The 13,684-nt window shown below is 41.8% G+C and overlaps 1 protein-coding gene across 4 annotated transcripts in view; it reads right to left on the bottom strand.

The window, feature by feature from the left end:
* Window positions 1-12,675: 12,675 nt before the first annotated feature.
* The window catches only part of fam49al (family with sequence similarity 49 member A, like), a 32,349-nt gene continuing 31,340 nt past the window's right edge, over window positions 12,676-13,684 (bottom strand). For all 4 annotated transcript variants that reach the window (XM_071499990.1, XM_071499988.1, XM_071499987.1 and 1 more), the window contains 2 exons: window positions 13,302-13,372; window positions 12,676-13,191 (listed from right to left, as the gene is read on the bottom strand). In XM_071499990.1, coding sequence (XP_071356091.1) covers window positions 13,128-13,191; window positions 13,302-13,372 — 135 coding nt within the window. In that variant the 3' untranslated portion in view covers window positions 12,676-13,127. The remainder of the gene's footprint in view (window positions 13,192-13,301; window positions 13,373-13,684) is intronic.

The following is a 13,684-nucleotide window of genomic DNA, read 5'->3' as shown; positions in this document are numbered from 1 at the left end:
TTCAGTGGAGCTCATTTCTGCTCTGACGGTGGTGTAAGCCACCAGATCAGAGTGTGTTTTCCCAGCAGTGATTGCAGGTCTTTGTTTATGCAACAACGTGTTGTACCCCGCTTTCAAACCAAGGTGTGTCTGCCTACTGTAAAACCACTTACACAATACCTGGCATCTCTCCAAAAGCCTTTTTTGGCGCTCCCTTTCCCTCTCCTCACCTGACACTTTTCTTCTCACCTCCCCTCCACTTCCAGAGAATCAGAGCAGAATTGTTTGCTGTTCCTGGCAAACAATCCATAATCTCTTTCCTTAATTTTCCAGTCCGAATATTGGACGTATTCTTTCAGCACAAGTTCAGTTCACAGGCTCCCAGCGTTTGACCTCATCCACATGCCTAAAAATATTTCCAGCCATATAATAACTGGAAATGCGCATGTGTGTGTATATGTGTGTGTGTGTGTGTGTGTGAGTGAGTGTGTCCCACATTCCCTAATTCCAAACTGGGTCAGGCCTCAAGCTTACTGGGGACTTACCATACAGTGTGGGAGTCACACTGATAGTAAAGATCACTATGCAACCGGTGTCTGGCTTTTATGAATCTTCTGTGTTTGTTTTTCTGTCCTTCTGTTGGACATTTCTCATTTTTTATCATCTCTGTTGTTAAATTTAAAAAAAAAGGAAAAAACGGAAACAATGAGAGCGATCTTTGAATAGGAAAAAAAAAAAAAAGTATCGTCAGTCATGATCTGATACATGCCTCTGTTCTTAGGCATCTATATGTGTGGTATGTTCTCATCCCAGGTGCCCCAGTGAGTCTTGCCTGGCACCTCCAGACACTGCTGAATCATTCCACATTTAAAGCAGAAAGCTTGCGCAATACAATGACATAAGGCTTCAGCCCCTTGAACTGCACATACACTCTCGGAAGAAGTGGAGAAGTAGGGCAGCGGCCACGGTCACAAGGCTAATTAGTGATTTACTCGCTGCGATGCATTGGATCATCTATGGACACTCACACACACACACACACACACACACACACACACACACACACACACACACACACACACTGGGTGAACTCATTAGCTGCAGACAGTGAGCACAAAGAATGAATACACCAAGCCAGCTTTGAAATGGGAAACCTGGTACTGTGGTCTCCCCCACAGTCACACACACTCACACACATTCACACAAATAAGTCGTTTTAAAGTGGAGGTTTCTGCTTTCTTGGGTATTCGATTTAATGATGGCTCCTTGGAGCGCTCCTGTGTGTGTACATGTGTGTGTTTGTATGTATAGCTGCATCAGTCAACAAGCCGCACAATAGTTCACCCGGTCTCATCGCTCCATTTCTGTCTCTCCCTCTCTCTGTCAGCTTCGTCCTGCTCAGTAGCTGTATATGTTCACAGAGCTCACACTGTCCTATACGTGAGGCCCGAGGTGGGGGAGCTGCAGGCTGACTTATGTAACACATGCTGCAGCCTATAGATGCTTGTTGTCTGTGTCTGGCCTGTTTGCCATGGCGTTTTCGCCTCTGCTACTGACTTTTCTGGCATGTTCTGCAGCCGATGCCTGTATATTGTTGATACTTTTGATGATTTGTCATCAGGATTTATCATTGTAAATTAAATATCCTCGGCTTTCAGCCCCTTGGTGAAACAGAGCAAACCTTTTAGATATTTTAGATATCTTAGCTTTCCTCATCAGGTAAAAGTACAGCCTCAAAGAGCTGCTAGCATGGCTGTAAATTACTGTTGTTAACCACTGATGGACTAAAATGATCATTAATTGTTTGTCATATCTATTGAAGGAATTGTTGGACATTATGAAAATCATGCGTACTTGTTTTCTGGCCAAGACTCTGTAGACTGATTTCACTTTAATGCCTGTAAAGGTGACCATATTGCTGAAATGAAAACCAATGACATTTCCAGTTTGGTGGTCAGTATAGCATTAAAATATGTTTTTAATCAATGAAATAAAAAAGGGGGACAGTTCCGGTTTCATCTGCTTTGACCATGGTAACTGTTGTACTGTAATGCTAGCTTCTGCTCGAGTTTCACACGGCAATTTGCTCTAAATTTAGGCAGCCAAGTGGTTAGTAGTAGAAGAAGAGTGATATGAAGCTGCTAAAGTGAGCAGTCAGCCCTCTCTGCTAGCCAAAACAAACACGAGGCATGATGTCTGCCCTTCTGCTGCCCGGTCTTTCTCTGTTTTTTTTAATCACAATTAAAAACAAGGATGTTTCCAGGGATAGCTCCAGCTAGGACAGGTCACCAAAAATAGGGACTGTCCCCAGAAAACTGGGACGTCTGGTCACCCTACTGTTATAAAGCTAGAGCTAATAGTTATCTTAGCAGAAAGACTGGAGGTGGGGGTGGTAATAAAACAAGGTGCAAGCCTGATTTAATAACTACCGCATTGTATCTATATCTGTCATTTTTTGAGTACAAAAAAACAAAAAACAGCAGTTCACTGTTTCTTGGCTAGTTTACCAAGCTGCGTTACTGGTCCCAGAAAAGAGCTCGCAAGAAATAGTCTAGAACATAACCTCCCGTAAAACAGCAATTTGTCATTGTTACACATATTTTTTTTGTATGAATTACTCATCTTAATTAGTGTATAAATGGATGTGTCACTTTAAGATAGAACCGAGCCAGTTTTTTTCCCTGCTTTCAGTCTCTATGCTAAGCTAACCTAGCTTCATATTTAGCTTACATACATGAGAGTGGCGTCAATCTTCTCGTCTAACTCTCAGCAAGAAGGCCAACAAGTGTATTTCCCAAAACATCATACTTAGAATCTAACTTTCTATGCGAAAACATTTTAAAACAGTCTACAGTTCTTTTTTCCTGAATTTTTTTTCAGTTTATATGCTACTGATGATAAACAAACAGAGCGTGTTGTTGAACTTGCAAAGCCTCTCCACCCCAGGGCACTGCTGTAGTAGTGTGTCATCCAGTGACTGTGCGTCTAGGTAATTTGAAGTCCACTTAATCCTAATCTCTAATCCCATTTGACTAAACATTCTCTGCCATCTGGCCCTGGCGAGACAAAAAACCCACTCACACGCACCTCTACACACACGCAGACAGACATGCAAGCAGCTAATCAGCTAGAGCGGCAGGTGTGGTCGAAGACGCAGTCGACTTGACTACAAAGAAGAAGCTTTATTTACGAAAACACTCTCTTTTGCTAATGTGGAGCATGTTTATAGATTGTACAGAGGCACAAACATTTGGCTTTAGACACCACTCACGCTTTATAATCTCAGAGCAGAAGTATGTGAAACGTGAAGGTCTAAGTGATGAATGTTTTTGTTTGTTATTGTCAGCAAGGAGGTGGCAAAAGGTCAGCTATCAGGCTGCCAGCTGCTGTGTGTGAGCTTGTTGTAGCTTTATCCTGAGTACAGAGTATACCGAGTGCCCTTATTTGTGCCCTTTGACATTATTTTCCCATTTATACTCTTTGAAACATTGAGGTGTGTGTGTGTGTGTGTGTGTGTGTGTGTGTGTGTGTGTGTGTGTGTGTGTGTGTTCTCCCTGCATGTGCGCTTCCTCTGCTCAGGGTCAGTGTTTTGGTGTCTATCAGGAAGAGGACAGACAATTCAAAACTTGTGTGTTGCGTAACCAAGTGAGAAACACAACACTGTCAGGTGTGACTCAATCAGATGAGAGAGCATTGTCCATATATGTGTGTATGTGTGTGTGTATGTGAGTGTTTGCGCACATGTGAGAGGTTTGCTTTTTGCATGTTTCATATGAGCAGTATAATAAGGAACAAACACCACAACCGCTCAATACGCTTCAGTGCTCACGGTGCATGTGTGTGTCTGTTTGTGTTTCCCTCAGCACAAGTGTTATAGCTGTGTGTTTGTACCTGTATGTATTATGGATTACACACACACACACACACACACACACACACACACGCACGCCCAGAGCTTCACAATGAGGGATGAGTGTATTGCAGTCTAATCCAGCCAGAGATGATGTTTTATAACGTTTCAATACAAAGTGATGTATGCATCCACAGCCAAGTACAGACCATCATTTATTGATGTGTGTGTGTGTGTGTGTGTGTGTGTGTGTGTGTGTGTGTGTGTGTGTGTGTGTGTGAGGGGGTCTATAGGGATGAATGAGGTTCAATGAGTTCATGCAGCTCCCTCTCTCTCTTTTTGTCGCGCTGTCTGGCTCCGGTGGTGGCCTGCTGTAAATGAAAAAGTGACAGAAGGACGAGGAGAGGAGGAGATGTGATTAGATGTGAAAAGCCTTTAAGGAAAGTGGCATAGGTGCAGTCTATGCATGGCTTCCTATAGTCTCTCTCTCTCTCTCTCTCTCTCTCTCTCTCTCTGCTGCATATTTCCTGCCTGGTTATGTAATGCGGGGGCCGCTCCGTACTTTTTTCTTCTTCTTCTACCCTCCCCAATCCAGACCATGACATGCCTTCCTGTTTTTCCAGCAACCCAGTGAACTCTTTTTCCCAGGGCAACGCTTAGGAGGGCATACATACACACGCACACACACACACGCACACACACACACATGCGCAGCACATACTCTATTGTCACGTATTGTAAGTAATGTGCTTATTTTAGACAAAGCTGCTTACCCTTGATGTATTGTGTCTAGTGGGCTACATAAATGTCATTGTCTCACTCCTCACACACTTTGTGTTTGTGTTACTGTGTGTGTGTGTGTCTCTCAGCTGCCTTCATATCATAACAAAGCCTCTCCTTCGTCCTCCTGTCCATCTCTTTTCTCATTTATCTGTCTGTTCACTTGTTTCCACCTTTGCTCTCAGGCAGGAAATGGGTGTGCCAGCTCATAAAGGACCAACAAAGCAGCCTCACTGTGTGTGTGTTCATATTTATTGCATATGTGTGCACAGGGAGCAATGTACTCTCTGCAGTGTACTGTGTGTGAGACAAAGAGGGTGTGTGTGCGTGTGTGTGTGTGTGTGTGTGTGTGTGTGTGTGTGTCTCTGGGTTTCACCATTGTCAGTGGCTTGAGCGCTGGAGCCGGCTTTTTCCCGCCAGTGCAGTGTTTTGTGGGAGGAGTTTTGGCTGCCTTCAGCAGCAACAAAGAGCCACAGCTTCCCGCCCAATATGCAAATAGCTCAGAGTGGGCTGGGTGGGGATCCTCCCCTACTGCGGCGTTTAACTCTGTCGCTGCCAGGGTGGTGGTCATTAAAGTGCAGGCAGGCGGTGTGTGTTTCTTCTTCTCATTCTGACCTCAAAAGGACAGAAAAATGTGTCAAGTAACAACAGTTAAAGGCTAAAGCTTGAGTTTAAGCTTTAAAGTCTGACTTAGGATCAGGTTTGGTCAAAATTAAAGAAGTTACAACCAAGATTTGTCACGATTTAACACTACACTGTAATACTGAGTAAAATACAATACGCTGTACTAATTTGCACCGAATTTTGGCAAATCTCATCCTATCCATGGCTCTATTATCCTTCCAAATAACTAAAATAAAATACTAAAATAATTAATGTATTAAAAGTAGATAAACAGGGCCAAAAAAATTATTAAAAAATAAAACAGAACCCACAGGGAACTATCACACAACTCTGTGGTTCCCTTCAGCTCTACAATGCGTTTTAGTGCCTTTCAGCTCACTGTTTTAGTTTTGGGGTCCACAGCTTTATTGGTGGGTTCACTCTCCGCTTCGCACTCATCGCTGACATCAGCTGCATTTTGGCGCAGTCGTTCACTTTTCCCCCCGTTGGTAAACCAGTCGTGGCAGTCGACATGCAACCGCAGTAGAGCTTCGACTTAGAAAACCACTGCTACTTTCAAGAAGTTTTTCTTTTTTTTCAGAGATTTGTATTTGTTTTTCCTCTTGAAGATGCTTCTGAAGCTGTCTCAACACAGTCTACATATATCTCAATTTTGCTTTGAACAGCGTCCCTTTTTTTAGTACGCTCAAAAATTACTTATTTTTTCACATTTTCTCTGTAAAGTGTATTTGTGCTACACAGTTCAGGTTTTATTGAGACTGCTACTATTGAGATCATATCATATAGCTCATATATAACATAGTTCATATAACACATCTCAGATTTAACCCATCTGCCACAGAACACATGTGTTTGACCTACCAGATGCTATTAGCTTTGGATGCAGGAGATACTTCGAAAAATATCCAAACTGTGGCTACTTCAGTTTCATTGTGTTCCTGATACTTTCTACAGGTATTGTAAAACAGATGTGTGTGTGTGTGTGTGTGTGTGTGTCCTCTTGTGTGTAACAGCACATGACTCACTCATGTTTTAAGTGTATTATGCAACCCAGCGTAACATTAGATGGCATGTAGACCAGTAACAGCTGTTACATCCTCCTCAGCCCCATTTCCAACAAAAGGCCCCATTATATGAAGAAGTTGTGTGCTTCAACATGCTAAGCAGCAGGCGGGATGGGGGGGGGGGGCTCAACATGGTCTGACACACCCCATACACTGCCAGATACTCATCCTCACTGCACTCTGCGTTTGTACATCATGTTTATCTATTTATCTAACAAACTGTATCGTGTTCATCTGCTGCACCATCGTGACGATTCCTCAGCCTGATGCACGAGAAACTCTAGATTAATGCAGTAGCCAGTGGTCTGTCCGCAGACATACAGCATATGTGATATTTGATCCAAGGTGCTGGAGTTATATAATGTGCTCCATTGATTCTATAACAAGCATAGTCATGCACTTGGCTTTTTCTGCAGGAACTGGGAGTTAAATGCTTATGGATGTGACTTGTGAACTGATGAGATAATACCTGCTGCTCTTCTGCAATAGAGTATTGGATTTGAAAGTGGGTACATGCACGGCTCAGGTGTATTTTGCTCTGTATGTGACTGAGAAACACCTCTCTGCACATCACAATGAAAAATGCACGGTTCATCTGCAGGCATTCCACTGACCTGCACACATACTGTACATCGTCAGGATTAACTTCACCAACTTCTGATGTACATGGAGAGGGAGGAAAATGTCTGAAGACATCAACACTTGTAGTATAAAGAGCAACTTTATTGTGGTGTGAGGCCACAAACCAAAACAATAAAGTTGTTATTCATGCTTAAAGTGTTGGTGGAGTTTTGACCTCCTCTGCAGACATATGTTGCAAGTCTTGTGATTTTAAACTGAAACAACATGAATGGAAGCCGTCTGTTTACTACAGTCGTTCTGTGAGCCACAAAACAGCCAACTTCCAAAGAAAAGAAGCGGCCCAGGTTACTTTTAATACCACTGAATCCTTCATTTTAAATATCACAGATGCTCATTCAGACACACACAGACCTGTTTGAACGCACACAGAAATGTTGCTCAGCACATTTGCGTGGCGCGGGTTGTGCAGAGCAGCAGTTGGTATCCTGCAGTAACGGCACCTGGGCTCATTTACATTGCGGCTGACAAAAGGACAGTGACCGTGTGCTGATATGAGGGATGTGAGGAGTGGCGTGTGCACTAGTCAGGCGTGTGAGAGCGGGAGACAAAGGGGGGGAAAAAAGAGACTGTTTATTCTTATATGAGTGCGTGTTTGTGTAGGAGGGTGGAGGTGGAGGTGGAGGAGGAGGGGGGGGTGGCTCAAAGTTTAGTGAAAGGCGGGAGGGGAAGCCAGTGGAGGGAAACCGCTGTTGACTGTGTATCACACTCACACAGTGTGGCTGATAAGGTGCTACAGTTAACGGGTTAATGGCTGATCCGTTTGGGCCGAGCTGCTTTAACAGGGAAGGGAGTGAAAGCAACAGAGAGGGGAATTTGCAAAAACATTTCAGGGGAACTTTTAGATAATATGAGCCACCTTGTTTAACTGAGCACACTGAAAAGAAAATTTCCCTAGTCATGATCTTGTTTTCTCTGCAGGGGTTTTTCATTTTCATACAAATACTGGCTGCTCAGTTGTCAACTGCGGCTGAGGTGGAGGTTTCCACTACCATTACATTAGTCTAAAACTGTTCTGTATATTTTAGATCCTCGTTTCATTATAACATTTGTAAATTACGTCTTTATTGAAATTTAGTGTGTCCCAGACTATTGACAAGGTGTGGGTCAGGTGCTAACTCTTAAATAACTTCACAAGTCTGGATTTTAGTTTCCCATGGTGGTCTGGATGTTGTTTCAGAGGCTTAAAGAATAACGTTCAGCAGAAAACACTCAGAACATGTGGTCTTTGGCACAAAATGAAAAATTCACAGTTCATTTCCCCAACGGTAAATAACTGACATTTGTTAAGATTAACGCGGCTCTCAGTTTGAATTCAATGCCATAGGGGAAGTAAAGTGAGATTCTGGTTCCTTATTTATTACATGACAGTTAGGGCACAATGCCAAAACCAGACCTGTGGATGCTGGTCCACACCCCTCACACACACACACACACACACACACACAAACACACAAGTCACTCTCTTTCCCAACCATGAGATACCATATTTGCCTAGTATCTTTTACCTTTTACATGCAGATGACTGTTGCTTCAGGAGTTACTGTGCTCTTACTTACAGCTGCTTCTTTCTCTCTGTAATAGCTGTGGTTGCATTTTTGCCCTATAAGACGGTGCAGTATCTGCCGGCTGCTCTCTTTTCCATATATAACTTGTGACAGGCTCTCCTGTGTGTCCCTGCCCTACTTTACACCTTCCAGCAATCACACTGCACAGTACAGTCAGATAGACTTTACAGCTGAGTGGACTCATAACAGTCACTATGACTGGCAGTAAAACTCAGCAACTAATATTAAACTATAAACATATTTTAGTAGTTTAATTATTAAACAGCAAAACAACAATATTATTAAACTTCTTTAGAACATCAGATGAATTCCATAGTTAATGATTTAATTATAGTCAGTCTAATTATAGTCATTATCTCACTAGATAAGTATCAGTTGGCCTTCTAGGGTAAAGTAGGTTGCGTCTCTTTTGATCCATATAAAACAGGTTACTCATGTATTTGTCTTCAGTGGTTTGCATCTTAAGTTCAGTCTTTTGTAAAGTGATCTTTTGCTGCCCTCTTATGGTGAGATAGGGAACATGGCTGAAGTGCGTCCAGAGACAGGGGAACACACTGTACCGATAGCTGCCTGCTGGCTCAAAACCTCCAGAGTAAATCATATTGAATCGGTGTCAGGCATACGAGGATGAGCAATAATTTTTTAAAGCTGAACAAGGATCAAACAGAAAAATTTGGCCCCAAAGCCAAAAGAGATAATCTTTCTATCAGGCTTGGAAACCTAAACCAGCACAGTAAAATGGAAGTAACAAGTCCAGGTTTAATTTTGGGCTCTGATTTAAGTTTAAGCAAGGTAACCAAAACCGCTTTCTTCCACCCCAGAAATATTGTCAGCTTGTGCCTGTTTTTACCTTAACGTGTGGCTGAGAAGCTTTTTCATGCTTTTATTTCAAGCAGATTGGACTACTGTGATGCTCTTCTCAATGGTCCTCTGAAAAAGTACTACAGCTTATTCAGAACTCCGCTTCTAGACCTTTAACAAGAACAAGGAAGAGAGAGCACATTACTCCCGTACTTGCTACACAACAGTGGCTCCCTGTATCTTTTAGGATTGATTTTAGAGTCCTTTTACTTGTACACAAAGCTCTTAATGGTTTGGCGCCCTCTTACATCACTGATTGTCTGTCGTTTTATGTCCTCCACAGCACTTAGATCCTCTACAGCAGGCCTTCTAAATGTTCCAAATATCCCCCCAAAATAAAACTGGGGAAGCAGCCTCCGTCCATTATGCACCTAAACTGTGGAACGCCCTTCCAAGAAATATTAGAGGGGCAGCTTCAGTGGACATTTTTAAATGACGATTGAAAATATACCTGTTCAACTTAGATTTTAATTAGCTGTTAGAGTTTTGTATCTTATCTTATCTATTTTTATTTATTCATTCTATTATTAATTAATTTATTTCTTTTCTTTTCTTAAATATTTTTCCTGTTGTTTAATGATTTTCCTGTTTTAATTCCCTGTGTATTCTATATTTGTCAAAGCACTTTGAGCTGCATTCTGTGTATGAAAAGTGCTATATAATGAAAGTGTATCATTATTATTATTATTATTATTATTATTATCATTATTATTATCATTATTATTATTATTAGTAGTAGTAGTAGTAGTAGTAGTAGTAGTAGTAGTAGTAGTAGTAGTCGTAGTAGTAGTAGTATACATACACTGTGTGTTCCTGAACACACTTACACAGACTTGATGACTTCAAGGTTTAACATTTTATGCTCCACTAACGCCTGTCAGTGTGTGTCTGTGTGTGTGTGTGTGTGTGTGTGTGGTGTGTGTGTGTGTGTGGTGTGTGTGTGTGTGTGTGTGTGTGCACGTGTGCAGCTCTTATTTTATAGCTTTATATTCTATGTTTTTGTTTTTTTTGATCAACCTCTACACCACTGTTTCCAACCCCCCCACCCTTTTTTTTTTCCAAAGCCATGTTTACTTGTGACCCCTCATTGCAACTTGAATTCAAGTCACTCAAGTTTTTTTTGTTTTTGTGCAGAGTGGAATTAACTTATTTTCTTGTTTGCTACCTTCAGTTCATCTCAATCTTAGTTTGGGAATCACTGTTCTATGCTTTACACAGCATCCACACATTAACTTACACCACTGCCCTCAGTGATACCACTTCATAAGCTTTTTGCTTCTGAAGTTTTAAAATTCTTTTAAATTTGCTGCCACTGTGTCCATGTTGCCAGAATAAGTGTGAGTTATTAAAGTCACAAGTATTTGACAGGCTGATCTAGGTCTAGAAAGGTTAAAGCTGCATGCCTGTCAAAACGTATTTCATATGAAAAATGCTGTTGTGTAACATAAATTTATGTTATCGGAGTTACATAATCAGATTAAGCAGTAGGAGGGAGACGATGCTGTATATTGTAGCTTGGGATTCCCCCTCACACCTGTAGAGATGGTGCCTCAGCAAACCAGCTCAAACTACCTGCACCGGTGGAGCTGTTCACTGGTCATGTGATCATAGCTGCATAGAGCTGGTTTGATGGTGAACATAAAGGTTAAATCAAGGCTGCATGAATGATGAAGAAATGTAGGCTACAGCCCCTTTGCCTCGGTAACTACACTGACTCCTGTTGTGGACAGAACATCTACATCTACACAGGCACACAACATCAGTAGTTAATGTAATAAATGACAAGTTTATTGTTGCACAAAATGTACAAAATAACAAGCAAATGGACAGCCCCATACCCCCCCCCCCACCCCACCCCCCATAACATCCCGCCCCTCCCTCTGGTTCATTCGCCATAATGAAGCTGAATTTCTGAAACCTATGACTACGGCAAGTCCGATGGTCCAAGCCAAACGCATGGTAATTCTGAGAGACAACACATACCCAATTTCAGCGTCACTGAACAATTAAAAATGAATAAAAACACCTTATTTACACATTTCTGTCAGAACTTTTACAACATGCCATCTATATATTTATACAGAATATGCTTGTGCACATACCCCTGTATAGAAAATATATTATAAGATCAAATTAAATTAGACTAAGGGCTATAGACATCCAAAGTACAGCACTTCTTTTTAATCTCCATTTGAATCTTTTTTGTTTTCATTTTTATTTCCCACTTATTGAACGACTTTATCAACCTCGTACTAAAAGAAAGAACTCTAGTTGTATGCAGATGTCGATGTTTTTGTTTGTATATTTCCTTGAGGACCCAAGCTGACCATGTAGATGCCTGTTGAGAAAAGCCTCGCATATTTACACTGGGACACTCAGATTCTCTCTCTTAAAATGCATTTGTGCAAATTTGACCCCCTTCTTACTTCACCTTCATGTTTCTAATCTTCACATCTCCTTAAAATGATGATCCGTGATGTTCCAAGGAACTGCTCGACTCCATCCCCTCAAAGCCCCCGCCCCCTCGAGCCTTGATGATGTAATAAGAGCGTAAACCAATCAGCTTTGGCACTGGGTGAAGACGTAAGTGTGCTGTGGTTTCCTAAAATATCTTTCTTCCTTGGATCTTAACAAGTCATTACAAAATTGATTTGTCCCTGTTTGTGCACTAATGTGAAACCACAGAGAAGCTGAAAGCAGATCTGCCGTTCTTAAAATATGAGGTTCAACATATCAGTGCAAAAAAAGGGATGAAGAAATCCTTTGTCGTCCTGCCAAATGATATCTAAGAAGCTCGTACTGTGATATCTAAACCACATTAGCACCATGGAGAGAGAGAGAGAGAGAGTGAACAACATTGTTCAAGTAAAGCCAGACGACTCACAAGATGTTTGTGCTGGAACATGTACAGCGTTAAGGGCACGTACACTACGTGGATTGGATGTTTTTGTGCCAAGGAAAAAAAAAAAACCACACATATGCCATTGATGGATAGGGTCGGGAGGAGGGGTTGATGGGCAATGAGGAAGAAGTCAGGGTGAAAATGGAGGCACCCTAAAAACACTTAGCTTCCTTTCCATCAGCTGCACTGATGTAGAAAAGAAATGAAACAGGTGGAAGCAAATCTCCGGAGTGTATCCATCATATTGCTTCATAATTCCCCTGCGGGTGGAGATCAGTGCAGCTGAGGGAGGCAGAGAGGCCACTGCATCCGCTCAACACCTCTCCGCTTAAACTGAGTGTGAGTGAGGGGGCACGGGGAAGATCTCCGGGAATCAGTTTGGGATCAGATTTCAGGGGAAAGGAGATGGCGTTGTTTTCAAAGTGTGTGCAAAAATACTTGTCAGACTACTGCTGGAACATGAACCCTTTTTTTTTCCTTTTTTTTTTTGTACATTTTCTCCTTGCTTCAGTTCTGACGTTAAAATTTCCAATATAGCTTCCTCTTTAATCCTACCTACGTTTCATCTGCTGCTTGTGTTTCACTTGTTTTAATATATATCTATATTTTCTTTTCTGGCTTTTTTCTCTTTTCTTACTTTACAAAATGAGAGACAGAATGATGGACAGCTGACAATATATATAATTATTTTCCTCTTCTTATTATCATCAGGTTGCTCTTAACCTGGAGATGATTTTCTTTGTTCATTGTAAACAAACAGGTTTATCAGCCACTGGCATTTGTTTCCTCCGCTTCTTCTTTTTCCTTTTCCTTCAAGTGCACTCCTTCTTTCCTCCCTCTCCCCATCACTCGCTTTTGTTTCATTGCAGGAGGGCCCTGATTTGTTTGGAGGTGCTGTCATCATTTAGATGCCGTGTTGTATACCTGAAGAATAAGGTGACAGGGAAAAATCAGAAAGCTTCAAAATCAAATCCTTGCGCCACATCTCTGTCTATCTCCTCCTCTATCGCTGACCCACACACGCTCATACACACCTCAGTGCGTTCAGAAGTCCCTCCACGCTGTTGGACGGTTGCTCTTTCAGCACCTTGATGCAGCCCTTCATCTGCCCGGCACAAAGACAACACAGGGCGTTAGTGAAAGGTCGGCAGGCTCAGCTCCATCTCATCTCCTGCTGCTGCTGCTGCCAAACACTGATTCAAAAACAAGTCATCTACCAGAGTAACGTTGTATACATATCATACATAAGCAGACCCATGTCTTTATAAGGTTAGAGGACATTTGGTTGTGAGTAGTTGAATCAAAGAGTGATTTTTGCTGCTCAGATTGTTTGATTTAAAAGGTTTTTACCATTTGACAATGCAAACAATATTAAGTGTTTCACTTCAAAAAACGGAGACAGAAAATATATCTTACT

This window comes from Trachinotus anak, unplaced genomic scaffold (assembly GCF_046630095.1).
Source record: "Trachinotus anak isolate AG129_WGS33_773 ecotype Australia unplaced genomic scaffold, CSIRO_AGI_Tana_v1 ptg000016l, whole genome shotgun sequence".
In the NCBI taxonomy this organism is placed as follows: domain Eukaryota; kingdom Metazoa; phylum Chordata; class Actinopteri; order Carangiformes; family Carangidae; genus Trachinotus; species Trachinotus anak.
The sequence above is the reverse complement of the archived record's forward strand: the minus strand, read 5'-3'. Positions and strand labels throughout refer to the sequence as shown.